The sequence below is a fragment of the Uranotaenia lowii genome, chromosome 3 (genome assembly GCF_029784155.1).
Source record: "Uranotaenia lowii strain MFRU-FL chromosome 3, ASM2978415v1, whole genome shotgun sequence".
In the NCBI taxonomy this organism is placed as follows: domain Eukaryota; kingdom Metazoa; phylum Arthropoda; class Insecta; order Diptera; family Culicidae; genus Uranotaenia; species Uranotaenia lowii.
Window position 1 is genome coordinate 323,146,920 of NC_073693.1, and position 26,360 is coordinate 323,173,279.

Here is a 26,360-nt window from a genome sequence, read left to right on the forward strand (position 1 = left end):
TTGTTTGACATCTAAAACCTTGAACGTTACAACAAAATTCCCTGTGTGCTGCTGAATTGATTACGGTGCTTATAAATTTCCAACGATTGTCTGAAAACTTTCAACTCTGGCTTCACTTTAACGTATGATTCGAACTTTGTGGACATTTTTGACAGTGATTGCATACTTTTCCATCACTCACGAACAGATTTTTTTTTTGTTTAAATCAACGGTTTTGCCAGATATGGATTTGAACTCAAGAACTTTGAAGGAAACTGTGATTTTTTTTTCTTTTTCTCTTGCATCGTTAATATCTCGAAAACATGTTAATTTAAAATTTTTTAAAATCTATGCAACAAAATCCTGGAAAATTTTGTTTGTCCTAAAATTAGTAAATTAGTAATCAGCAAAAGAAAGTGTTCAATTTCTAAATGAACTAAGCCTTAATTATCAGATTTTCCCAAAAAAAAAATGGTGGTCAATGAAAATCTTAATGGGACACTATCTCGAAAACAAGTTGATATATCATTACAAAATAATAGTTAATTATTATTATTATTATTGTAAACCTGAAATTACCAAGAAGTTTTACCAAAATTTTGGTGAAATACCATTGCTGCATTCAAAGGTATTTCCTTTTAAAAAATTAAAATTTAAAAAATTTCGGTAACAGTCTTTATCTAAGATTTTTTTTTCTGTTTCAGTTCCTAAAATGCAAAACACGATTAGTTTGAATTTCCATGTTCAACGAGGAAAAAAAAGATAAAAAATATCTAAAACCTAAACTAGTTTCAGATCATGGAGGTCATATTGTTGCAACAATTACGCAGTAACTACGAATCGAGAAAAAAAAACTACTCACTAAATCGGTGCCGCCGAGGAGCAAGACGGGTTCGAATCGGCGGGACTGTTGCCACTGTGCTGGCTGCTGTGGCTGCTACTTCCCGAGGGACTGGGCGTAGGTTGGCCGAAGAACACTCGACCTCGATAGTTTCCGCCACCCACACCGAGTGGAGTCGTCGGAGGACCCAATCCGGTAGGAGTCTGCGGAAAAAACACTTGCCCCTGGCTGCTGCTGATTGGTGGGGCTGATCCCGAAATTCCTGCACCGCTGTAGTAGCCGGTGGTAAATGGACTACAGGACGAACTTTGCGGCGACTGGGAGATCGGTGTCGAGGGAGTATCTGTAAAGGAACGAAAGAGAGAAGACAAAAGGTTAGTAGAGCTTCGTAGGTGAGTCATTCGGTCACATATGTGTAGTTGGGTTAGAAGTCTTTTTGTTCTCTGGAGGGATCGCAACGAGAGTCCAGATCCGAGGAAAAAAGTTCGCCCCCGAGATCGGCTTTGTCATCATCCGTTAATAAGTGCAACATTCCGTATGGGCTAACGAGATGTTCAGGTGGTCCAAACGGAGATAAGTCTCCGTAGACTACGTACAAGGAGTTGACAAGAATCCTGTGAGGAATTTCGTCACAGCTGTTGGGTAATGCCTGTGAGGACTGAATTCCTAGGGCAAATGTCATTGTCAGTTTTTTGTTCCAGAAACCACATGAGGCTGTTAACAAGGAAACCGATTTTGTAATAATCACCTGTACTCGATGATTCTTCACGTCATTTCTGGCTGCAGCTCACGTCATAGCTGGGGTGCTAATCAATGTCGATCTATAATTTCGAAATGTCAAAGATTCTAGTAGCAAACCACAAGTGGGTCTACTAGTAGCGAATAAGACGATTCCTTCGCTCCTCTCAAAGGTGCCTCGATGTTGATAATAATTATAACGTTTGGATTGCACGAGTGAGAATATTAGCAGTACCCTGTATGGCGCATGAATGGTGCAAAACAATCGCGCTAAAGCTTGCAGCCACCAGGTGCCATAAAGTGATTACACGGCTACAAGGCTACTGGAGCAACCCCAGGAGGGAACATCATCATAATCATCGTTGGAGGGCTCGAGATAATCTACTCTACGGCCACCTACCCTACATTACACTCAATCGTTGAAGTATCGAAGCAAATATCCTTGAAACACATATCGTCGTCATCGTCGTCAGCGCTCTAATCGAATACTAATGGTATAGTCCCGGAGGCTGTCTTATATTCCACTAGCTAGAGATGTGTTTTATTATCTTCTTGCTTACTATTTACTTAATCAATGATTTTACAGCCGTTGACTGGGAGGATCCAGCCAATCTAGCTTGTAATACCTTTGATTATCACGAGATAACCATTAGCGGCATGCGGTCAATATGGCTTTGATGAGTGTAATTCACTTTCCTGTGATAAATGTATCGTTGCTTACGAAAATGCTTTTCTCCAAGGTCAGCTCCAGAGTGTTTTAGTATATTGGTGTTCAGTAAAAAAATAAATTAAAATAAGTGGAAATCAAATGTATTGTGTATTTTCATTCATGTTCATTAAGTAACATATATGACTTTGAATGATGAAAGAGCCAACTAACAAATTTGATTGATTTGTTATAAATACCGAATCAAAAGTCCCATCAAAATTATTTAATGGTGTAGAATTTTTCAATTAAGAAAAGATATATAAACTTCTGACTTTCTTACAGAAAGGTATGATTCTAGATAAAAAATGGGTCTAAGACATACCTTTATAAGAACCAATCAAGTACGACTAGCTCTGACAGAGTGATAAAAATGATAAAAAATGACATTATTGAAAAAATTGAGCAAAAAAAAGAAAATTGAAAATATTGGTAAAATTGACAAAACAAACAAAAAAGACTTAATAGAAGAAAAATATTATTTCTTCAAATGAAAAAATTGGTAAAAATTATAAAATTTTGTAAAAAAAACAAAATGACAAAAACCTCAAAAATGACAAAAAAGACGAAAATGACAAAAATGACAAAAATGACAAAAATGACAAAAATGACAAAAATGACAAAAATGACAAAAATGACAAAAATGACAAAAATGACAAAAATGACAAAAATGACAAAAATGACAAAAATGACAAAAATGACAAAAATGACAAAAATGACAAAAATGACAAAAATGACAAAAATGACAAAAATGACAAAAATGACAAAAATGACAAAAATGACAAAAATGACAAAAATGACAAAAATGACAAAAATGACAAAAATGACAAAAATGGCAAAAATGACAAAAATGACAAAAATGACAAAAATGACAAAAATGACAAAAATAACAAAAATGACAAAAATGACAAAAATGACAAAAATGACAAAATTGACAAAATTAACAAAAATGACAAGAATGACAAAAATGTCAAAATGACAAAATTATCAAAAAAAATTCCAAATTTTCCGAATTGACAAAATTGACAAAATTGATAAAATTGACAAAATAGACAAAATTGACAAAATTAACATAATTGACAAAATTGACATAATTGACGAAATTGACAAAATTGACAAAATTGACAAAATTGACAAAATTGACAAAATTGACAAAATTGACAAAATTGACCAAATTGACATAATTGACATAATTGACAAAATTGACAAAATTGACAAGATTGACAAAATTGACAAAATTGACAAAATTGACAAAATTGACAAAATTGACAAAATTGACCAAATTGACAAAATTGACAAAATTGACAAAATTGACAAAATTGACAAAATTGACAAAATTGACAAAATTGACAAAATTGACAAAATTGACAAAATTGACAAAATTGACAAAATTGACAAAATTGACAAAATTGACAAAATTGAGAAAATTGACAAAATTGACAAAATTGACATGATTGACCAAATTGACAAAATTGACAAAATTGACCAAATTGACAAAATTGACAAAATTGACAAAATTGACAAAATTGACAAAATTGACAAAATTGACAAAATGACAAAATTGACAGAAATGACAAAAATGACAAAAATGACAAAAATGACAAAAATGACAAAAATGACAAAAATGACAAAAATGACAAAAATGACAAAAATGACAAAAATGACAAAAATGACAAAAATGACAAAAATGACAAAAATGACAAAAATGACAAAAATGACAAAAATGACAAAAATGACAAAAATGACAAAAATGACAAAAATGACAAAAATGACAAAAATGACAAAAATGACAAAAATGACAAAAATGACAAAAATGACAAAAATGACAAAATTGACAAAATTGACAAAATTGACAAAATTGACAAAATTGACAAAATTGACAAAATTGACAAAATTGACAAAATTGACAAAATTGACAAAATTGACAAAATTGACAAAATTGACAAAATTGACAAAATTGACAAAATTGACAAAATTGACAAAATTGACAAAATTGACAATATTTACAAAATTGACAAAATTGACAAAATTGACAAAATTGACAAAAATGACAAAATTGACAAAATTGACAAAATTTACAAAATTTACAAAATTGACAGAATTGACAGAATTGACAAAATTGACAAAATTGACAAAATTGGCAAAATTGACAAAATTGACAAAATTTACAAAATTGACAAAATTGACAAAAATGACAAAATTGACAAAATTGACAAAAATTTAAAAAAATGTCAAATATGACAAATTGACAAAATTGACAAAAATGACAAAAATGACAAAAATGACCAAAATGATAAAAATAACAAAAATGGCAAAAATGACAAAAATGACAGAAATGACAAAAATGACAAAAATGACAAAAATTACAAAAATTATAAAAATTACAAAAATGACAAAAATGACAAAAATAACAAAAATTACAAAAACGCTAAAAATAACAAAAATGACAAAAATGACCAAAATGACAAAAATGACAAAAATGACAAAAATGACAAAAATGACAAAAATGACAAAAATGACAAAACTGACAAAAATGACAAAAATGACAAAAATGACAAAAATGACAAAAATGACAAAAATGACAAAAATGACAAAAATGACAAAAATGACAAAAATGACAAAAATGACAAAAATGACAAAAATGACAAAAATGACAAAAATGACAAAAATGACAAAAATGACAAAAATGACAAAAATGACAAAAATGACAAAAATGACAAAAATGACAAAAATGACAAAAATGACAAAAATGACAAAAATGACAAAAATGACAAAAATGACAAAAATGACAAAAATGACAAAAATGACAAAAATGACAAAAATGACAAAAATGACAAAAATGACAAAAATGACAAAAATGACAAAAATGACAAAAATGACAAAAATGACAAAAATGACAAAAATGACAAAAATGACAAAAATGACAAAAATGACAAAAATGACAAAAATGACAAAAATGACAAAAATGACAAAAATGACAAAAATGACAAAAATGACAAAAATGACAAAAATGACAAAAATGACAAAAATGACAAAAATGACAAAAATGACAAAAATGACAAAAATGACAAAAATGACAAAAATGACAAAAATGACAAAAATGACAAAAATGACAAAAATGACAAAAATGACAAAAATGACAAAAATGACAAAAATGACAAAAATGACAAAAATGACAAAAATGACAAAAATGACAAAAATGACAAAAATGACAAAAATGACAAAAATGACAAAAATGACAAAAAGGACAAAAAGGACAAAAATGGCAAAAATGACAAAAATTTCAAAAGCGACAAAACTGACAAAATTGACAAAAATGACAAAAATGACAAAAATGACAAAAATGACAAAATTGACAATTCGCAATGTTCTTGTGCTCGTTTTTATTTCGTTGATTCATTTGAAAAATATGATCGGCTTCTTTATTTTTATATATTTTTATGTATTTTTTATTTTACAGTTTTCATATGCTGTAATTCCAAAAAAAAAAATTGGATTAAACTTATTTAAAAAAAATCCTTTATTAATTACTTCAAATTTTTATTTTTCAAATTAATTATGGATCTACTTCGTTTTGAATTCTTTAATCAAAATTTCATGATTCGTAATTAAGAATGAAGTTGTTGATTATGCATGAGTTATTCTTATCAGACTGTTAGAAAGCCTACAATCCACTGTCAAGTGTATCAAATCGGGTTTTTATTATTTTCAAACACTTCGAATTATTGGATTTTGTTAAGAAAATATATTTTAAAAAAAAGTCCAGATATTTATTTGAATTTTTATTGCTGTTTCAGTTTTGTTTTTGAATGTTTAAGTTTATTTATTTAAAGATTTTGATTTTTTTGTTTCAAATTCACAACTTAAGTTTGTTTTTTAAACATTATAATTATCTATAATCGAAAACAGATTTCCAAATTCAGTTAAGATAAATGCATTTCAAATTTTGAGAAAACTCCAGAACAGCGTTTTCAAATCTTCAGCATCAAAAACTTTTTTCAGACAGTATTTAATAATTTTACAAGTTTTTCTGGATAATTTTAAACAAATGTTTGACTTTGTAGCTTGTAGAAATGTTGTATAAAATTATTAAACGACATATGACGAAAGAGAGCACAATAATCCTCAGAAAGTTAAAATATACAAAAGTTAATTTCAGCTAGAAAACACATTCAAAAAAATGAAAATATTGGCATTTGAAAATAGATTTAAAAAAAGAATGGTGAACAAAAAAACTTTATTGAACTTAAAAGATTTTCAAATTTTTTTTTCTAGGAGGTTTCGTTTTTGAGTAAGGCACTTGAAATTTTGATAAATGAGAAACGTTTTAAATCTGATTTTAATTTTTTTTTTTGAATTTTTTAAATCCAAGATATAGAAATCAAAGATACTGATTGTTTCATTACAAATCAGATAGTCAAATGTCAATTCAGATTCAAAAGAATGTGAATCTGTCAAAACTAAAAAAAGACAAATGTATCATAGTTCAAAATCAGAACAATCAATCAAACATTGTTTTTAAATTTAAAAATTGAATTTTAAAATATTATCGTTTTCAAAGTATTCATGAATGATAAAATATTCTGAGTTTATCCTTTCAAAGGACTTTTTAAAACTTACATCACTCTATTCTCCATTCATTATTCTCTTTTCTCTATTCTCATTTCTCTATTCCTTACTCTCTTATCTCAATTCTCCATTCTCCATTCTTTATTCTCTTGTCTCTATTCTCTATTCTCTTCTCTTTTATCTATTCTCTACACTCTACTCTCTATTCTCTATTCTCTATTCTCTATTCTCTATTCTCTATTCTCTATTCTCTATTCTCTATTCTCTATTCTCTATTCTCTATTCTCTATTCTCTATTCTCTATTCTCTATTCTCTATTCTCTATTCTCTATTCTCTATTCTCTATTCTCTATTCTCTATTCTCTATTCTCTATTCTCTATTCTCTATTCTCTATTCTCTATTCTCTATTCTCTATTCTCTATTCTCTATTCTCTATTCTCTATTCTCTATTCTCTATTCTCTATTCTCTATTCTCTATTCTCTATTCTCTATTCTCTATTCTCTATTCTCTATTCTCTATTCTCTATTCTCTATTCTCTATTCTCTGTTCTCTATTCTCTATTCTCTATTATCTATTCTCTATTCTCTATTTTTTATTCTCTATTCTCTATTCTCTATTCTCTATTCTCTATTCTCTATTCTCTATTCTCTATTCTCTTTTCTCTATTCTCTATTCTCTATTCTCTATTCTCTATTCTCTATTCTCTATTCTCTATTCTCTATTCTCTTTTCTCTATTCTCTATTCTCTATTCTCTATTCTCTATTCTCTATTCTCTATTCTCTATTCTCTATTCTAGTTTCTCTTTTCTCTATTCTCCTTATTGCTCAATACTTAGTTTGGAGATATATTTTCGATATCTTATTTTCTGGAATTTTAAACTAAGTATTGAATAAATGTAAGAATTCCATCCCTAAAAACATAATTAATGAATTCATTTTAACTTCATAAATTCATGAAAAACTAACAAAATTTGTTTCAGACAACAGTAACAACGTATCTCATAGAGAAATTTCGCTGCCCATTTATCCTGGCACTTGACAGCTCTAACAAATCAGCATGCATCGGCAGCCAATTGAGCTGATGTCGTTGCCAAGATTGACAGATGAGAATTTTAATTGCATTTATACGAGTCATTTGTTGCACTGCCTTTTGCGCTCCGTTGCAGCAGCTAACGTGAGCTCAATCAATCACTAAGAGTGAGCTGCCACTAGTTGATTTAGGACGGTTCTGACTTATTGTAAATAAGTGGAAAAAAGAATTTACTATTTGTTAATGGAGAGATTCAGGATGAAATCGAGGATGAAGGTGAGCAAAAGTTGTATGTTGATGATTTTTTTTATTAAAAAAAACTTCTACTATATTTAAACATACAAAGAAATAAATGAAAGGTTTTTAGACGCAATTCTGCACCCAACCCAGGTTGATTGATTCGATAATAAATGAAGTGAGTGAAGACGAAAGCTTCGATTCGAGAAACTTTAAGCCCCTATAAACCCACCATCGGGTTCAACGCCTTTTCCCGCCAACAGTTCTTGAGGGCAGGAAGAAAAACCAAAATAAAAGCAAATAAACAGCCCAAAAACCTGTTTCGATTGGCCCACTTTTCCCTTGCAGGAGAGCTCAACCGAGAAACTTCAGGAGAACCCGTACAAAAGTCTTCAGGGTTTGATAACGCTTCTTCGTCGTTCTTCTACTTATCCATCTCGGGTTGACCGCTGCTGAAGATTGAAGAAAAAAAACCAGCCTGTCATCATCCTACGTGATTGAATATAAGAAAAAGTACTATACACTAACGAATTTAACACCCAGGCAAATGCTACCGAGTTGAATCTGCTCAATCCTCAGCTTATGCCAGGCTGGAGGAGATTTGTTTGCTTGGTGCAGCATCAAGTTCGGAACCCGGTTGATGGGCTTTGACCCGCATCTTCCAGAAGCTTGAACTCGCGTGACATGGATGGACGGCCACAACCCGGGACCTCAAGCCTTCCTACCAACACAGCGGCAGAAGTGACCACTTTCCCGCCAAAAACCAGTCTTACACAGAAACCACAGAACCCTCAGTTGAAGAGATGGAGCATCAGCCACTGCCCTTACCTCATAGGCGGAAGATGAGGAGGGGAGAAGATCGTAAAAGTTCTCGCGTGAGCTCTGTGGGTACAACAACAGTCGGATTAACAGGGACTGGGTGACAGTAAAAAAATAATACATATCTACATTTAAAGTGAGTTAAAGGCTTTATTGAAAGACTCATTACGGTTTAAGAAAGTCGAAAAAATCAATAAAGCAAAAATATTAACAAAATCAAACGTCAAAAAATACAAAAAAAAATAAAAATAAAAAAAGAAAATCGAGGAAGTCAAGAAAGTCGAGATAAACAAGAAAATCAGGATAGTCAAGAAAGTCAAGAAAGTCAAGAAAGTCAAGAAAGTCAAGAAAGTCATGAAAGTCAAGAAAGTCAAGAAAGTCAGAAAAGTCAAGAAAGTCAAACAAGTCAAGAAAGTCAAGAAAGTCAAGAAAGTCAGGAAAGACAAGAAAATCAAGAAAGTCAAGAAAGTAAAATAGACCAAGAAAGTCAAGAAAGTCAGGAAAGTCAAGAAAGTCCAGAAAGTCATGAAAGTCAAGAAACTCGAGAAAGTCAAGAAAGTCAAGAAAGTCAAGAAAGTCAAGAAAGTCAAGAAAATCAAGAAAGTCAAGAAAGTCAAGAAAGTCAAGAAAGTCATGAAAGTCAAGAAAGTCAAGAAAGTCAGAAAAGTCAAGAAAGTCAAACAAGTCAAGAAAGTCAAGAAAGTCAAGAAAGTCAGGAAAGACAAGAAAATCAAGAAAGTCAAGAAAGTAAAATAGACCAAGAAAGTCAAGAAAGTCAGGAAAGTCAAGAAAGTCCAGAAAGTCATGAAAGTCAAGAAACTCGAGAAAGTCAAGAAAGTCAAGAAAGTCAAGAAAGTCAAGAAAGTCAAGAAAATCAAGAAAGTCAAGAAAGTCAAGAAAGTCAAGATAGTCATGAAAGTCAAGAAAGTCAAGAAAGTCAGAAAAGTCAAGAAAGTCAAACAAGTCAAGAAAGTCAAGAAAGTCAAGAAAGTCAGGAAAGACAAGAAAATCAAGAAAGTCAAGAAAGTAAAATAGACCAAGAAAGTCAAGAAAGTCAGGAAAGTCAAGAAAGTCCAGAAAGTCATGAAAGTCAAGAAACTCGAGTGTGTCAAGAAAGTCAAGAAAGTCAAGAAAGTCAAGAAAGTCAAGAATATCAAGAAAGTCAAGAAAGTAAAATAGGCCAAGAGAGTCAAGAAAGTCAGGAAAGTCAAGAAAGTCAAGAAAGTCAAAAAAGGCATGAAAGTCATGAAAGTCAAGAAATTCAAGAAAGTCAGGAAAGTCAAGAAAGTAAAGAAAGTCAAGAATGTCAAGAAAGTCAAAAAAGTCAAGATAGTCAAGAAAGTCAAGAAAGTCAAGAAATTCAAGAAAATCAAGAAAATCAAGAAAGTCCAGAAAGTCAAAAACGTCAGGAAAGTCAAAAACGTCAGGAAAGTCAAAAACGTCAGGAAAGTCAAAAACGTCAGGAAAGTCAAAAATGTCAAAAAAGTCAAGAAAGTCATGAAAGTCAAGAAAGTCAAGAAAGTCAAGAAAGTCAAGAAAGTCAAGAAAGTCAAGAAAGTCAAGAAAGTCAAGAAAGTCAAGAAAGTCAAGAAAGTCAAGAAAGTCAAGAAAGTCAAGAAAGTCAAGAAAGTCAAGAAAGTCAAGAAAGTCAAGAAAGTCAAGAAAGTCAAAAAAGTCAAGAAAGTCAAGAAAGTCAAGAAAATCAAGAAAATCAAGAAAGTCCAGAAAGTCGAAAAAATTAAGAAAGTCAAGAAAGTCAAGAAAGTCAAAAAAGTCAAGAAAATCAGGAAAGTCAGAAGTCCAGAAAGTCAAAAACGTCAGAAAAGTAAAAAATGTCAAGAATGTCAAAAAAGTCAAGAAAGTAAAGAAAGTCAAGAAAGTCAAGAAAGTCAAGAAAGTCAAGAAAGTCAAGAAAGTCAAGAAAGTCAAGAAAGTCAAGAAAGTCAAGAAAGTCAAGAAAGTCAAGAAAGTCAAGAAAGTCAAGAAAGTCAAGAAAGTAAAGAAAGTCGAGAATGACAAGAAAGTTATGAAAGTCGTAAAAGTCTAGAGTGTCTAGAATGTCAAGAAAGTAAAGTCAAGAAAGTCAAGAAAGTCAAGAAAGTCAAGAAAGTCAAGAAAGTAAAAAAAGTAAAAAGAAAGTCAAGAATGTAAAAAAAATCAAGAAAGTCAAGGAAGTAAAGAAAGTCGTAAAAGTCTATAAATTCAAGAAAGTCAAGAAAGTCAAGAAAGTCAAAAAAAAGTCAAGAATGTCAAGAAAGTCAAGAAAATCAAGAAAGTCAAGAAAATCAAGAAAGTCAATAAAGTTAAGAAAGTCTAGAAAATCAAGAAAATTAAGAAAGTCAAGGAAGTTAAGAAAGTCAAGATAGTCAAGAAAGTCAAGAAAGTCAAGAAATTCAAGAAAATCAAGAAAATCAAGAAAGTCCAGAAAGTCAAAAACGTCAGGAAAGTCAAAAACGTCAGGAAAGTCAAAAACGTCAGGAAAGTCAAAAACGTCAGGAAAGTCAAAAACGTCAGGAAAGTCAAAATTGTCAAAAAAGTCAAGAAAGTCATGAAAGTCAAGAAAGTCAAGAAAGTCAAGAAAGTCAAGAAAGTCAAGAAAGTCAAGAAAGTCAAGAAAGTCAAGAAAGTCAAGAAAGTCAAGAAAGTCAAGAAAGTCAAGAAAGTCAAGAAAGTCAAGAAAGTCAAGAAAGTCAAGAAAGTCAAGAAAGTCAAGAAAGTCAAAAAAGTCAAGAAAGTCAAGAAAGTCAAGAAAATCAAGAAAATCAAGAAAGTCCAGAAAGTCGAAAAAATTAAGAAAGTCAAGAAAGTCAAGAAAGTCAAAAAAGTCAAGAAAATCAGGAAAGTCAGAAGTCCAGAAAGTCAAAAACGTCAGAAAAGTGAAAAATGTCAAGAATGTCAAAAAAGTCAAGAAAGTAAAAAAGTAAGTTTCCTGACTTCAAGTCAAGAAAATCAAGAAAGTCAAGAAAGTCAGGAAAGTGAGAAAATTTAAGAGAGTCAAGAAAATAAAGAAAGTCAAGAAAGTCAAGAAAGTCAAGAAAGTCAAGAAAGTCAAGAAAGTCAAGAAAGTCAAGAAAGTCAAGAAAGTCAAGAAAGTCAAGAAAGTCAAGAAAGTCAAGAAAGTCAAGAAAGTCAAGAAAGTAAAAAAAGTAAAAAGAAAGTCAAGAAAGTAAAAAAAATCAAGAAAGTCAAGGAAGTAAAGAAAGTCGTAGAAGTCTTTAAATTCAAGAAAGTCAAGAAAGTCAAGAAAGTCAAGAAAGTCAAGAAAGTCAAGAAAAAGTCAAGAATGTCAAGAAAGTCAAGAAAGTCAAGAATGTCAAGAAAGTCGAGAAAGTCAAGAAAAAGTCAAGAATGTCAAGAATGTCAAGAAAATCAAGAAAGTCAAGAAAATCAAGAAAGTCAATAAAGTTAAGAAAGTCAAGATAGTCAAGAAAGTCAAGAAAGTCAAGAAAGTCAAGAAAGTCAAGAAAGTCAAGAAAGTCAAGAAAGTCAAGAAAGTCAAAAAAAAGTCAAAAAAAAGTCAAGAAAGTCAAGAAACTCAAGAAAGCCATGAATGTCAAGAAAATCAAGGCAGTCAAGAAAGTCAAGAAAGTCAAGAAAGTAAAAAATGTCAAGGCAGTCAAGAAAGTAAAGAAAGTCAAGAAAGTCAAGAAAGTCAAGAAAGTCAAGAAAGTCAAGAAAGTCAAGAAAATCAAGAAAGTCAAGAAAATCAAGAAAATCAAGAAAGTCGAAAAAGTCAAGTAAGCTAAGAAGTCAAGAAAGTCAAGGAAAACAAGAAAGTCAAGAAAGTCAAGAAAGTCATGAAAGTCAAGAAAGCCAGAAATTCAAGAAAGTCAAGAAAGTCGAGAAAGTCAAAAAATTCATGAAAGTCAAGAAAGTCAAAAAAGTCGTTAAAGTCACGAAAATCAAGAAAGTCAAGAAATTCAAGAAAGTCAATAAAGTCAAGAAAGTCAAGAAAGTCTAGAAAGTCAAGAATGTCAAGAAAATCAAGAAAGTCAAGAAAGTCAAGAAAGTCAAGAAAGTCAAGAAAGTCAAGAAAGTCAAGAAAGTCAAGAAAGTCAAGAAAGTCAAGAAAGTCAAGAAAGTCAAGAAAGTCAAGAAAGTCAAGAAAGTCAAGAAAGTCAAGAAAGTCAAGAAAGTCAAGAAAGTCAAGAAAGTCAAAAAAGTCAAGAAAGTCAAGAAAGTCAAGAAAGTCAAGAAAGTCAAGAAAGTCAAGAAAGTCAAGAAAGTCAAGAAAGTCAAGAAAGTCAAGAAAGTCAAGAAAGTCAAGAAAGTCAAGAAAGTCAAGAAAGTCAAGAAAGTCGAGAAAGTCAAGATAATCAAGAAAGTCAAGAATGTCAAGAAATTCTGGAAAGTCAAGAAAGTCAAAAAAGTCAAGAAAGTCAAGAAAGTCAAGAAAGTCAAGAAAGTCAAGAAAGTCAAGAAAGTCAAGAAAGTCAAGAAAGTCAAGAAAGTCAAGAAAGTCAAGAAAGTCAAGAAAGTCAAGAAAGTCAAGAAAGTCAAGAAAGTCAAGAAAGTCAAGAAAGTCAAGAAAGTCAAGAAAGTCAAGAAAGTCAAGAAAGTCAAGAAAGTCAAGAAAGTCAAGAAAGTGAAGAAAGTCAAGAAAGTCAAGAAAGTCAAGAAAGTCAAGAAAGTCAAAACAATGAAGAAAGTCGAGAAAGTCAAGCAAATCAAAAAAAGTCAAGAAAGTCAAGAAAGTCAAGAAAGTCAAGAAAGTCAAGAAAGTCAAGAAAGTCAAGAAAGTCAAGAAAGTCAAGAAAGTCATGAAAGTCAAGAAAGTTAAGAAAGTCAAGAAAGTGAAGAAAGTCAAGAAAGTCAAGAAAGTCAAGAAAGTCAAGAAAGTCAAGAAAGTCAAGAAAGTCAAGAAAGTCAAGAAAGTCAAGAAAGTCAAGAAAGTCAAGAAAGTCAAGAAAGTCAAGAAAGTCGAGAAAGTCAAGATAATCAAGAAAGTCAAGAATGTCAAGAAATTCTGGAAAGTCAAGAAAGTCAAAAAGTCAAGAAAGTCAAGAAAGTCAAGAAAGTCAAGAAAGTCAAGAAAGTCAAGAAAGTCAAGAAAGTCAAGAAAGTCAAGAAAGTCAAGAAAGTCAAGAAAGTCAAGAAAGTCAAGAAAGTCAAGAAAGTCAAGAAAGTCAAGAAAGTCAAGAAAGTCAAGAAAGTCAAGAAAGTCAAGAAAGTAAAAAAAGTAAAAAGAAAGTCAAGAAAGTAAAAAAAATCAAGAAAGTCAAGGAAGTAAAGAAAGTCGTAGAAGTCTTTAAATTCAAGAAAGTCAAGAAAGTCAAGAAAGTCAAGAAAGTCAAGAAAAAGTCAAGAATGTCAAGAAAGTCAAGAAAGTCAAGAAAGTCAAGAAAGTCAAGAAAGTCAAGAAAGTCGAGAAAGTCAAGATAATCAAGAAAGTCAAGAATGTCAAGAAATTCTGGAAAGTCAAAAAAGTCAAGAAAGTCAAGAAAGTCAAGAAAGTCAAGAAAGTCAAGAAAGTCAAGAAAGTCAAGAAAGTCAAGAAAGTCAAGAAAGTCAAGAAAGTCAAGAAAGTCAAGAAAGTCAAGAAAGTCAAGAAAGTCAAGAAAGTCAAGAAAGTCAAGAAAGTCAAGAAAGTCAAGAAAGTCAAGAAAGTCAAGAAAGTCAAGAAAGTCAAGAAAGTCAAGAAAGTCAAGAAAGTCAAGAAAGTCAAGAAAGTCAAGAAAGTCAAGAAAGTCAAGAAAGTCAAGAAAGTCAAGAAAGTCAAGAAAGTCAAGAAAGTCAAGAAAGTCAAGAAAGTCAAGAAAGTCAAGAAAGTCAAGAATGTCAAGAAAGTCAAGAAATTCAAGAAAGTCAAGAAAGTCAAGAAAGTCAAAAAAGTCTGGAAAGTCAAGAAAGTCAAGAAAGATAAGAATGTTAAGAAATACAAGAATGTTTAGAAAATTAAGATATTCAAAAAAGTCATGACAGTCAAGAAAGTCAAGAAAATCAAAAAGTCATGAAAGTCAAGAAAATTATGGAAGACAAGAAAGTGAAGAACGTCAAGAAAGTCAAGACAGTTAAGGAAGTCAAGAAAATCAAGATATTCAAGAAAATGAAGAAAGTCAAGAATGTCAAGAAATCAAGAAAGTCAAGAAAGTCAAGAAAGTCAAGAAAATCAAGAAAATCAAGAAAGTCAAGAAAGTCAAGAAAGTATAGAAAGTCAAGAAAGTCAAGAAAGTCAAGAAAGTCAAGAAAGTCAAGAAAGTCAAAAAGTCAAGAAAATCAAGAAAGTCAAGAAAGTCAAGAAAAGTCAAGAAAGTCAGAAAAGTCAAGAAAGTCAAGAGAGTCGAGAAAGCCAAGAAAGCCAGGAACTCTAGAAAGTGAAGAAAGTTAAGAAAGTCAAGATAGTCGATAAAGTCAAAAATGTCTCAGTCGTGAAATTCTTAATGGCCCATTTCTACAGAAGACGAAAACCGATAGATGCTTAGCGAAAACTCCAAGAATTCTTGTGTAAATGATGATCCGTTGTTTGTTTTTATCTTAAACTTCTCTACACATTACTAAGTTACTAGTTTGTATTCTTCATAAAATATTCAATACAAAAAACCAATACTGTAAATAACAATTTTTATTGTGTTATGCTTTTCTTTTCCCTAATGGATGAGCTCAGCTTCTACACGGCTGTGTGTGGATTACGGTTATCCATTTCTCCCGGAGGATTATAAGCAGTCGAAAAAAAAATTAAAAAAAAAACATAATAACAGACAGCCGAGCGAGCGAAACACACGTGCAAGTTCGTTGTACTTTCCACGGCTCAGCCAGAGACCATCATCTAACCATCCAAGAGCCTTCTTGAAAGCACATCACTTTCTACGTTCTGAAGGGCCCGAACTGGAGAGCCTCAAAAGATGCACGATCGAAGACCAGACAAGTCCTATAGGGGAAAAGTTCATATAACGCCCCATGTGGCTAATACGCGCCACCCTTGTTTTGAAGAATCTGAAGCATTTTAAGCCTGCAAAATATTAGGGGAAAAGTTCATATAACGCCCCATGTGGCTAATACGCGCCACTCTTGTTTTGAAGAATCTGAACCATTTTAAGCCTGCAAAATATTACCAATTCGTTTTAAATGCTGTGATTGGTCATGGCAAGTATGAATTTTTCCTTAAAATGCCCCTATGTCGTGATAATTTCACAATTTAGGTTTTTTCTTCATTTCGATCTAAATTTCAAAACACTTTTAATAAGGTGTCACCAAGCAGAGAAAAACGAATAAGACAATATTTCCTGACACATCGATAGAGGAGAATCTAAATAATGATTTTATGCTAAAAAATCATACTGAACTCGCTATGGTATGCTTTTCATGGGTGTGTTCTATCACGGCCCATGCGCTCGTTATAACGCGCCAATCGTAGTAGGCTGAAAATAGCATTAATTTTTCGAAAAGGCCAATTTTCATTGAAAATGAGCAAAAAGTCTAAAACCATATTTTGAGCGTTAATTCAACCCAAAAAATCTATTTTTCATTTTTTGTTAAATTTCTATTAGTCCATTTTGATTTTCTTTTCAGTCAAAGTGTCTGTAAGTATTGGTGTGTTTTCGCTCTTCGGCTGCTCTCGGGTGTGTTCGGCTGCTTGGCGCGTATTGAATACACAGCGGCGCGTATTTGCAACACAGTTTTGTTTTGTGGCTTTGAATATGGTTTTTAAAAATCAAGTTTTTGAAGAAACAATAGCTATTTGAGTAATGAAAAGTCATAGGCATTTGTAGAAAACACTTTTCTTCAACGATTACACCCATTTTTAACACAATTTGTACGTGGAATAAATAGAAAATCAGCGATTCGCTTAGGTGGCGCATAATAGGGCATGTTCCCCTACCAATTTGTTCTTAGGGAAGAATGACACTCCGTGTTAAACTCCCATAAAAAAGAAAAAAAAAAAAAAAAAAAAAAAAAAAAAAAAACCAATTTGTTCTAAATGCTGTGATTGGTCATGGCAAGTATGAATTTTTCCTTAAAATGCTCCTGTGTCGTGATAATTTCACAATTTAGGTTTTTCTTCATTTTGATCTAAATTTTAAAACACTTTCAATAAGGTGTCACCAAGCAGAGAAAAACGAATAAGACAATATTTTCTGACACTTCGATAGAGGAGAATCTAAACTACGATTTAATGCTAAAAAATTATACTGAACTCGCTATGGTATGCTTTTTATGGGTATGTTTTATCACGGCCCATGTGCTCGTTATAACGCGCCAATCGTAGTAGGCTGAAAATAGCATTAATTTTTCAAAAAGGCCAATTTTCATTGAAAATAAACAAAAAGTCTAAAACCTTATTTTAAGCGTTAATTCAGCCCAAAAAATTTACTTTTATTTTTTTTTTAATTTTGATTAGTCCATTTTGATTTTATTTTCATTCAAAGTGTCTGTAAGTATTGGTGTGTTTTCGGTCTTCGGCTGCTTTCGCATGTGTTCGGGTGCTAGGCGCATATTGAATACACGGCGGCGCGTATTTGCAACACAGTTTTGTTCTGTGGCTTTGAATAAGGTTATTAAAAATCAAGTTTTTGAAGCAACTATAGCAATTTGAGTAATAAAAAATCATAGGCATTTGTAGAAAACAATTTTCTTCAACGATTGCACTCATTTTTAACACAATTTGTACATGGAATACATAGAAAATCAGCGATTCACTTAGGTGGCGCATAATAGGGCATGTTCCCCTACAAAAAGGGAGCCAGAAAACGAGAAACTTGTTTTCATCCGTAGTCATCGTCATCAGTAGAAGCAATCATTAAAAGAATCAGCATCATCAACTGTCATTATCATCGTCTAACTTATCGGGAGTGGAACCAGGGAAAGTAGAGAAAAAAAAAACACAGAAACTTCTTTTTTTCATCTTACCCGTAAAGAGTAGGTCCTAAAAGCTGGGAAGAAATTGTAAAAAAGGAAGAAAACAAAAAAAAAAGGGAAGAATACTACTCCAGCCAGCCAGACACTTGTGCCATTCGTTCGTGCAGCACGCAAATGGAAAACGTAAACATCGACGAACCGATCCATCGCGCGCTCGTCGTATGTTCGGTTCGAGGCTGTTATTGTTGTTTTTTTGTATAGTAAGTGAGTGGGTGAAGGGACGAAGACGAGAATCGATAGGAACACGAAGAACACGAAAACGAAGAAACGAGGAAAATTGAAAAGAGAGAAGACCTTCTGTGTAGAACTCTTTACAACACAACAACTTGAGCCAGTCAGCCAGCCATCCAGCTGAAAGGAACCTTTTATGTATTAAATGGGAAGGAGAAGATGATGATTGGCGAGAAAATAAGAATAAGGACTCAGGAAACAAAATTAAGGGTGAAAAGAAGTTAAAGAAGCAGCAGTCGATTGCTTTCCAGTTGTGAAGTTGTAAAGGAAAGGGAGTTCAGCTCAGCATGCAGAAAAATCGAATCAAAACAAAAGTTTGTAAAAATCGTGGCGAGTGGGTTGAGTCGGACGAGTTGCAATCGGAAAGCTAATGAAATGGAACAACTTATTGAGCAAACTGTTCGTTAAGTTCGAAACGTGCAAACGTTTCTTTTTGCGTTTAAACGAATATGAGTGAAAATTCAGCACAAAGTATTACTCTGAGAACATTGACGCAAAATTAGTTTATTGCATCCAACCAGTAACAACTCAGTTGATTTTCAACAAACCGAAACCAAACATAAGAAAAATTCCGTTATTGTCCAAAATTTAGAAATTAACTCATGTAATACCATGTGCTTGAAATGAAACACAGATTGGTCAAATTCATGACCTGTTTTTTTTTCTCATGAAATCATTGGAAAATGATATTTAGAGTTAAGAAAAAAAATTTGATTGAGCTGCTCCACAATTGAAACTGGTTTTCCTTCGGAACAATGACAGTAGAATAGTTGTTTATGCAACAAATTACAAAAAGTTATTTTTTTCAGCACGAGTCAAACATTTATCCAACGAAATTTGCCGAGTTGGATTATTACGACGAGTGCTGAAAACATCGAGTTATGCAGCGAGTTTCATTCACAATTTTATGCACATTCCTTTTAAAAATGTTCAACTTTTGTTGAAAATATCAGAAACGTTTTTTTTCGGAGCTGGGAAATCTTCTCGTTTTGAATTTAAATAGATTTAGAGTTCAAAACGAAAATAAGTGTCGGACTTATAGGTAATACAGAGGACGACCGGAAGTGTGTTTGATGGATTTTGCAGGTCTAGTGTCGATTTAGGACCTTTTTTGAAATAACATCATATTTTTGTACAATTTTAAGTCATTTGGCATCAAACTTATAATTTCAATTTATCTATCTTCCAATTTCCTTTGATCCTCCCCCTTTGGTGGTTTTCGATGGTCAAAAAAATACAAAACTTTGAGCTCAATGATGCATATCTAAATCAAGTCAGATTAAGCTGAAACTATCTTCAAGTCAGTTTTTGGGCCAATCTACAATATCTATATGATCGGTTTTCAAAATTCGATCATGCAATTTTTCCCATACATCCATTGCCATACTAAGAGCAAGTTCACTGGTGTTGGGGGAAAGTGGTAGATATTTTGACACTTGTAGCACATTTTGAAAATTTTACCATGCAAAATTTTTTTCAAGATTTTTATGCGTTGTATTTTTTTCAACAGCACTGATTCTATTGCAGCCGTATGTGATAGAAATATTGCCATTTTTGCATCACAGCATGCGAGAATACAACACTTGTTGAAAAAGGCCACAGATCTTAAAATGTTTTCACTAGTAAAGTTTTAAAATGACCTAAAAGTGTCCAAATTTCTACTACTTTCTCCCAACACCAGTGAACTTGCTCTAATATTGCTCCCAAAAATGTGTATTCAACTTAATTTTACCAAAATATTGCCTTCTAAAGGTCCTGAGAATTTCCCATTGATTTTTTTTTGATCAACTTGCTTCATTCAACAGTTGACACAGTATTGGGATTAAATTTATATGCCCATATTAGGTTAATAAATAAATAAAAAATATTAAAAATTCATTTTTTCGAGAGTGCCAAATTTAGTGTACACTTATGACTTTTATCTGATTCGATCATAGTGAACATATTTTTTTCATGTAAATCTCTGCTAAAAAAAGTCATTAGCAGCGAATACTGTTTTTACATTCTTTAAAAGTTGATCTCTTGATATTTAGTGATACAATTTAAAAAAAAATTACTAAAAATAGTATTTTTGCAGTTATTTCGCGAAAATAACAGTTGAAAGTTCCGTGGGAAATAATCCTTCAAAATTACTATGGAATGCTTATTGAGATTAAAAGGTATCGTTTGGTGTATAAAACTTCAGATTCAAAGAAGAATTGGCAAATTGAAAGGCGTAGCAAAATTCGTTTGACGGTTTTATACAACTTTTGCATACAATGTCATCCATTTTTTCTCAATTGAAATAGACGTCAGGCTAAACTGCTTCAATAGCTTTGTGTTACAAGTCAAACGATACTTTTTAAACTCAACTAGCATTCTATAGAACATTTTTTAAATATTGATTTCCGGTTTTCTACGAAATTGAATAGAAAAAAAACCTTAAAGTATTTTTTACTATTATTCAATTCAATCACATAAAATCTTGAGTTAAATATACTTAGTTTGGACACTCTCGAAAAACTTACATTGTCATTATTTTATGTTATCTATTACCCTGATATGTATATAAAAATATAAATAATTTCAATAGTAAACTGTTAGATTTATAAAACTGACAAAAAATATATATCAATGGGAAATTCTCGTGAACGTGAGAAGGCAATATTTCTGGAAAAATAAGTTGAAATTAGGTTTACACTCAATATAGTTGTGTATGGGTCTTCTTATTTCATTTTTGAAAAAATACTGTTATGAGATCTTTTTCGGTATTTCTGCTGACGATTTCTGAGATGTCTCACGTAAAAGTTAGAATAAGGCTTCTCAAGTATCTTCCATTATAGGCGCTCCAAGGTTTTCTGACGTTTAAGATTTAAATTATTATGCACGAATGTAACTAAAAATATTTCTAATTTTTACTTAAAGGAAGATTTCTTACAACCTGATTTGAGTTTGTTTAGCTCAAAGAGATTTCGAGATTGAGGAATAATTTGGAAAAAAGGAAAAAATGTATTTAACAATGTGTACACTATTTGACAGAATTATAGCATACTTTGATGATCAAACTGCAGGTTTTCAAATATTGATCAAATATATTTGAAAACCTGAACAAGACCGTGAAAATATTCGTATTTTGAGGAAATGTTCAAAGAATTCTTCAGAAAGCTGTGAAAATGATAATAATAATAACGTAATAACGTTTTTTTGCCCGTCTGGTGGTCGGGTTTACCGTTTTTTTTTTGGAATCCTGTATTTTAAATGATAAACCGTTAAAACCGTTTTTCTAAAAATATTGGATTCATGTAAATGATTCGTAGACTTAATTGCAGTAATAGTGAGGTAAAATATTTAGAGAAATAGATCGATCAGCATCATTTTCAAGGATGCTTATATGTTTTCTGAGTTTTTTTTTGTAGAAAATCCTTATCAAACCATAATGATAAACAAAACATCGCTGAATCATGAACAAGGTTGCTTTAATGAAATAAAAGTTTCACAAATTTTATAAATTGACAACACATTTTCAAAGGATAATTTTGAAAAACTGTGAGCAAATTACCAAATTGACTTCATTATGTGCAAAGTTTTTGAGTTTACCCAAAACTGAAATTTTATAGTTCATTTAGTTATTTTAAAGCAATTTCAGATAAGGAAACATAAAAAAGAGTTGTGTATGATCGAATAGTTCCTACAACCTGGTTCGCGAACGTTTCGGTAAAATTCCATATATAAGATTCATGTTCGTCTTTATCGCATTAGAAAACATGAAGAAATCGTTTTTCATAACTCTTAATTAGGATAAGAATACTTTACAGATAGTAATACCGTATTTGAAGTTCTGAATGTGTATAAAAACACCAAAATATAAGTGACCCAAGATAACCCACAAAATGTGACCCACGTTTCCCCACAAACATGATTTGCAAATTGTTTGCGTTTGTGTTTGTGTTTACACATTGAATGTCTTAAATGCAACTTTTGGTCCTTGACTTATTTTAAATCATCAAATTTTACTCTATATCATGTGTGGCAAACCATGGCCCGCGTCTGTTTTTTTGTGGCCCGCGAAGTTTTTTTTCACAATTGAATGTTTTCCGTCTACATCATAAAAAACCAACTGTATCAAGCAGAAGAGAAACATTAATTTTTATGTTCTTCACTTTTTACAACATCTTACATATTGTTTGGACTTTGCCGTCACGTATTATGTAAAAAATATTTGTTATTTAGTTACTTCACTTTTCTGGGAGCGTTGATAGTCTTCGAGCGGAAACTAGTATAATATTTGAAAGTTTGGATGGCTTCAGGGAGATGTGCTCATAAATTACGGAAAAACTCGAATAACTCACTAAAATTATGAAGAGAAATTAAAAAATTATTTATGTTTATTTTGAGCTGAAAAGTCACCGTATTTAAAAATCACTCACAAGATTTTTACAAAACATAAATTTAGCATGTTTAGACTTTGTAGTCCGAAATTTCATTTGTCAGCATCGATTGAAACCATCAAAAAGGAAAACTTAAGCTCAAAATAATTGAAAACAAGTTTGTAAAATTATCACATTATATTGTCATCACACCATTTTTAGAGTTGTATTGGTACGAAACTTCTACTATTTGTAATTCGCATTCTATTTTCGATTCTTTGTTTACCAAAAAAAAATTAAGCTTGTTAAAATTGATTTAAAAAATATAAAACTCTGCACTTTATTTTTAAATTACTTCAACAGAAAAAGGTAACACTTTTGAAATAAAATCGAATTGATATATCTCAGTTTTAGTAACGAATTTTTAATTTGCGTGCAATGGTATATAAACAAATAGACAGTGTTGGGCATTAAAACGCTGATCGCTAATTAATGTGCATTGGTTTTGTTAGAAAATTCATTTTCTCTCCAAGTTAGTGGTAAACAAGCTCCACGCAAGATAATTTGACAAGCGAGATGACTGACATAAAGTTTCACTCAGATTGTGAAGCTTTTTTATCTGTCAGTTCACCATAAATTAAGAAAGAAAAAAAATTGAAAATATAAAATTAGCGGTCTAATAAGTGGTCATATTTTAAAAGCCAGACTTTGCAATTAAATATTCAGTTAAGTAAAGTTTTTCTAAATTTCAACTTGAAGGAGAAGGGAGAATTTTTTAAAGTTATTTGCTTTTTCTTGTTTTTTTTTTAAATTTCAAGAAGGTTAAATAACAATGATAATTTGAAAAAAAAATCTTATTTTTTCCTTTTTATGAACGGCTTTCTAACTTATTGAGCAAATTTTGAAAGTTTGCCAAAGAAAAACACAAGAACATAACACAGCTCTTTTAATATTTTTTTTTTATTATTAGGAAGCTTAGAAAGGGTATTTTGTTTTGAACCATCACGTTCTGCAGAGTGATCCTGATGGGATGAATAAGCCCAGAAAGATTAAAATCTCTAAAAATGCTTTGAGTGAAGTATTGTCGAGGAAATTAAATTTAATTCATAACTCATGCATTGAGTCTGAATTGGAAGATATAATCTTGTCTGTTAGCTCGTTAAAAGTATATTAAACACTTTTAAATTTATGTTTTGATCAAATAGAAAAAAACAACTGGTAAAAATCTGTACTGATTCTCAAGAATCTTTATTTTTAATACACAAAATGATTTTTTGGCTCAATTTATAGGGGAGAGTGGGGTATTGTGGGCCACTTTTAATATCTCAGATGTGTGTTGAGATAAAAATCTCAAATCAACTGTCATCGTCGTCGCTTTGCGTGAGCATATATTTCTATATGCTTCTTTTATTTATCAAGCTAAAAAAAAAGTTAGAAAAATTAACTTACATAATTAAAAAAACACCCGCTAATTTCATCGATGGGGAACCTAAAGCGCATAACAAAAATATGCTCATACGCTTATGGAACAAAGAAAAAAAGTGGCCCATGATTCCCCACTCTCCCATACTTAATGGAACCCACTGAAATTTGTTTGCATTGATTACTAAAGAACAATTTGTTGTGTGACCCGCACGCAAGTCTCAGTACTAAAATCCGCCTGTTGAAAATCCTGGTCACCCCTGCCCTATATCTTATTATTGCCTCTGTGTTTGACATGGAAAGATATTATATAGTGATATTTTTGAAGGATACTTTTTAAGTTACTCCTTTAACAATCAGGCAAGAGAACTGAAACGCAATGATCATGTTACATTTTCCTTAGTTTGATGGTTTTCTCAATTTTGAATAAACTTTTTTGAAAATAACTCCTTCTAAAATGTAGTTCAACACACACATTTAGGATCTCTTGAAACCTTATGTTTATTTAAAGAGATCAAATTTACTTAACGTTATGGCGTACATCTTCCAAGGGTATGAGAACTGGCATCTCTTAAAAATGCTCTAACCACCAACCCATAGAAATTTTACTATGTTTACCGTAACCGAGATTCGATCTCATGACTGTGGGCTTAGAAGACTTGAAAGCTATTCTCTAAGCCACGATTAAACATGGAATTTTCGCAAAAAACAATCTTATTATAACTATCGCAACTGTGTCTCTGGTCCAAAGAGCCGGTTTAGACCCAAATTAAGACCAGAGCAACTGCACTTGTGCACTATGGGGTTTGAGGCGGCAAAAAGCCAAAAACTGTACTTTATCGAATCGCTTTTTTTATTTTTACGAGTTAATAACTAAATATTTGACTAAGATATTCCCAGTTTTTCAACTCATTATCTTGAATACTGAACGCACAACAGACATCAGACTTTGAAAATTTTGAAAATTCATATGATGAAGAAAAAAATTTGAAACACATATATTTGTATGGAAAACATTTTTATCTTTATTTAAAAGTACACCATATGAAAGCTTATATTAAAAGCTATCATTTGAATCATTCAAAATTTTTACACACTTAATCTTATATATAAAAATGGAGGCATTTTCTTTGTAACAACATCACGTATGAATGGTCGGTCGGATTGAAGTGAAATTTGGTATCCGAGGGTTTTTTGGGTCAGAAATGGTTTGTATAATAGTTTCAAGAATCTCACTTTTTATGGAAGGTGGTCCCAATACAAATTCAACTTTATTTTTTACGATTTCTATAAGAATCTATTCGCGAGCACGATGTAGTTAAGGACGTGTAGATTAAATTTAACATTTATTACGATTTATACTTTAGAAAGTAAAACGAAGTTTACCGGGTCAGCTTGTTGATCTATAATAAAAATGAGTAAGTAGTTATTTTTTTTTTCAAAAGTCAATAACTTGAACCTTGCCAAAAAAAAAAGCCCCGCATTTTCCCATTTTCTTTTCCCTATCAAAATCCAATTCAAGGTCCTAATAATACAATGAAAGAGATTCCAGGCACCTCAAAACACCGTTTTTTGAGTTATAGTCAAATAAAGCTGAAAATATCATGCAAATGGGTTATTTTACCCCATTTTTTTTTAATTTGTCAAAAAAAAATGTTTCTCATGATTGATCAATCATTTTACACATTTTTCTCTTGAGTTTCATGAAATGTCTTGATGATATTTATCATTCAATGATCAATTAGTCTTAAACCCGGTTTTCAAAATAAAATAAAAAGTAGGGTCAAAAATAACACCAAGCATCCTACTTTAAAAGTTGTTTATAAAAAAATTTGGAATGATTTTTTTTTAAGTTAGTTAAAATAGTACATACAAAATAGTACATACAAAATTTTCAAAAAATTCAAAGCAGTCCAAAACACCTAATCATACTTTTTGCCGCTTCATTGTAAGGAGCTGCCCCATAGTGTGGCGGTCTGTTATATCAGTTCAAATTCAATTTGTTCAGAACTTCTTTGAGGATTAATCCAAAATTGATGAGATTTCGACTCAATTTGAATTATGAACCTCAAGAATAGACCACGGGTACAGTTGCTCTTGGAACTAACTTTTACTTGTACATATAAACATCATCAAGTGACAAATAAATATTTATTTGAGATCCAGGAGTATAAAGTGGAAATAGGAGAAAAATGGTAACCTAGAGTTGAGTGCAATTTTAAACGATTTTTCAAAAAGGCGTATGCATCAAATGTAAAAATAAATCGGGTTAATAGCTGGGAGAAATAGTACCTTTGGAGATCTATGTACAATTTGAAAGTTCACCTTAGCTGGAAATCAAGATCAGTCGGCTTTTTTTAGTTTCTATCAAGGTAAAAATGTTATTAAACCCTGATCGACATGTTGGATACTTTTTCGAGTTGGTTTTGTGGTCAGGTTAAAATAATCGTCACAATGATAGAACTATCAACAACTTGTTACAAAAAGCATTGTTAAAATATACAAATCAACCAAAACGAACCAAAACGCTTAGAAACAAAGAGAATTCAACTGCAACTGCATTTTAAACAAACTAATATGCGAG

At 31.5% G+C, this 26,360-nt stretch overlaps 1 protein-coding gene across 1 annotated transcript in view; it reads right to left on the minus strand.

Moving 5' to 3' along the window:
* Nucleotides 1-840: 840 nt before the first annotated feature.
* The window catches only part of LOC129753800 (cleavage and polyadenylation specificity factor subunit 6-like), a 242,642-nt gene continuing 217,122 nt past the window's right edge, over nt 841-26,360 (minus strand). The window contains exon 2 of the mRNA XM_055749649.1: nt 841-1,163. Coding sequence (XP_055605624.1) covers nt 841-1,163 — 323 coding nt within the window. The remainder of the gene's footprint in view (nt 1,164-26,360) is intronic.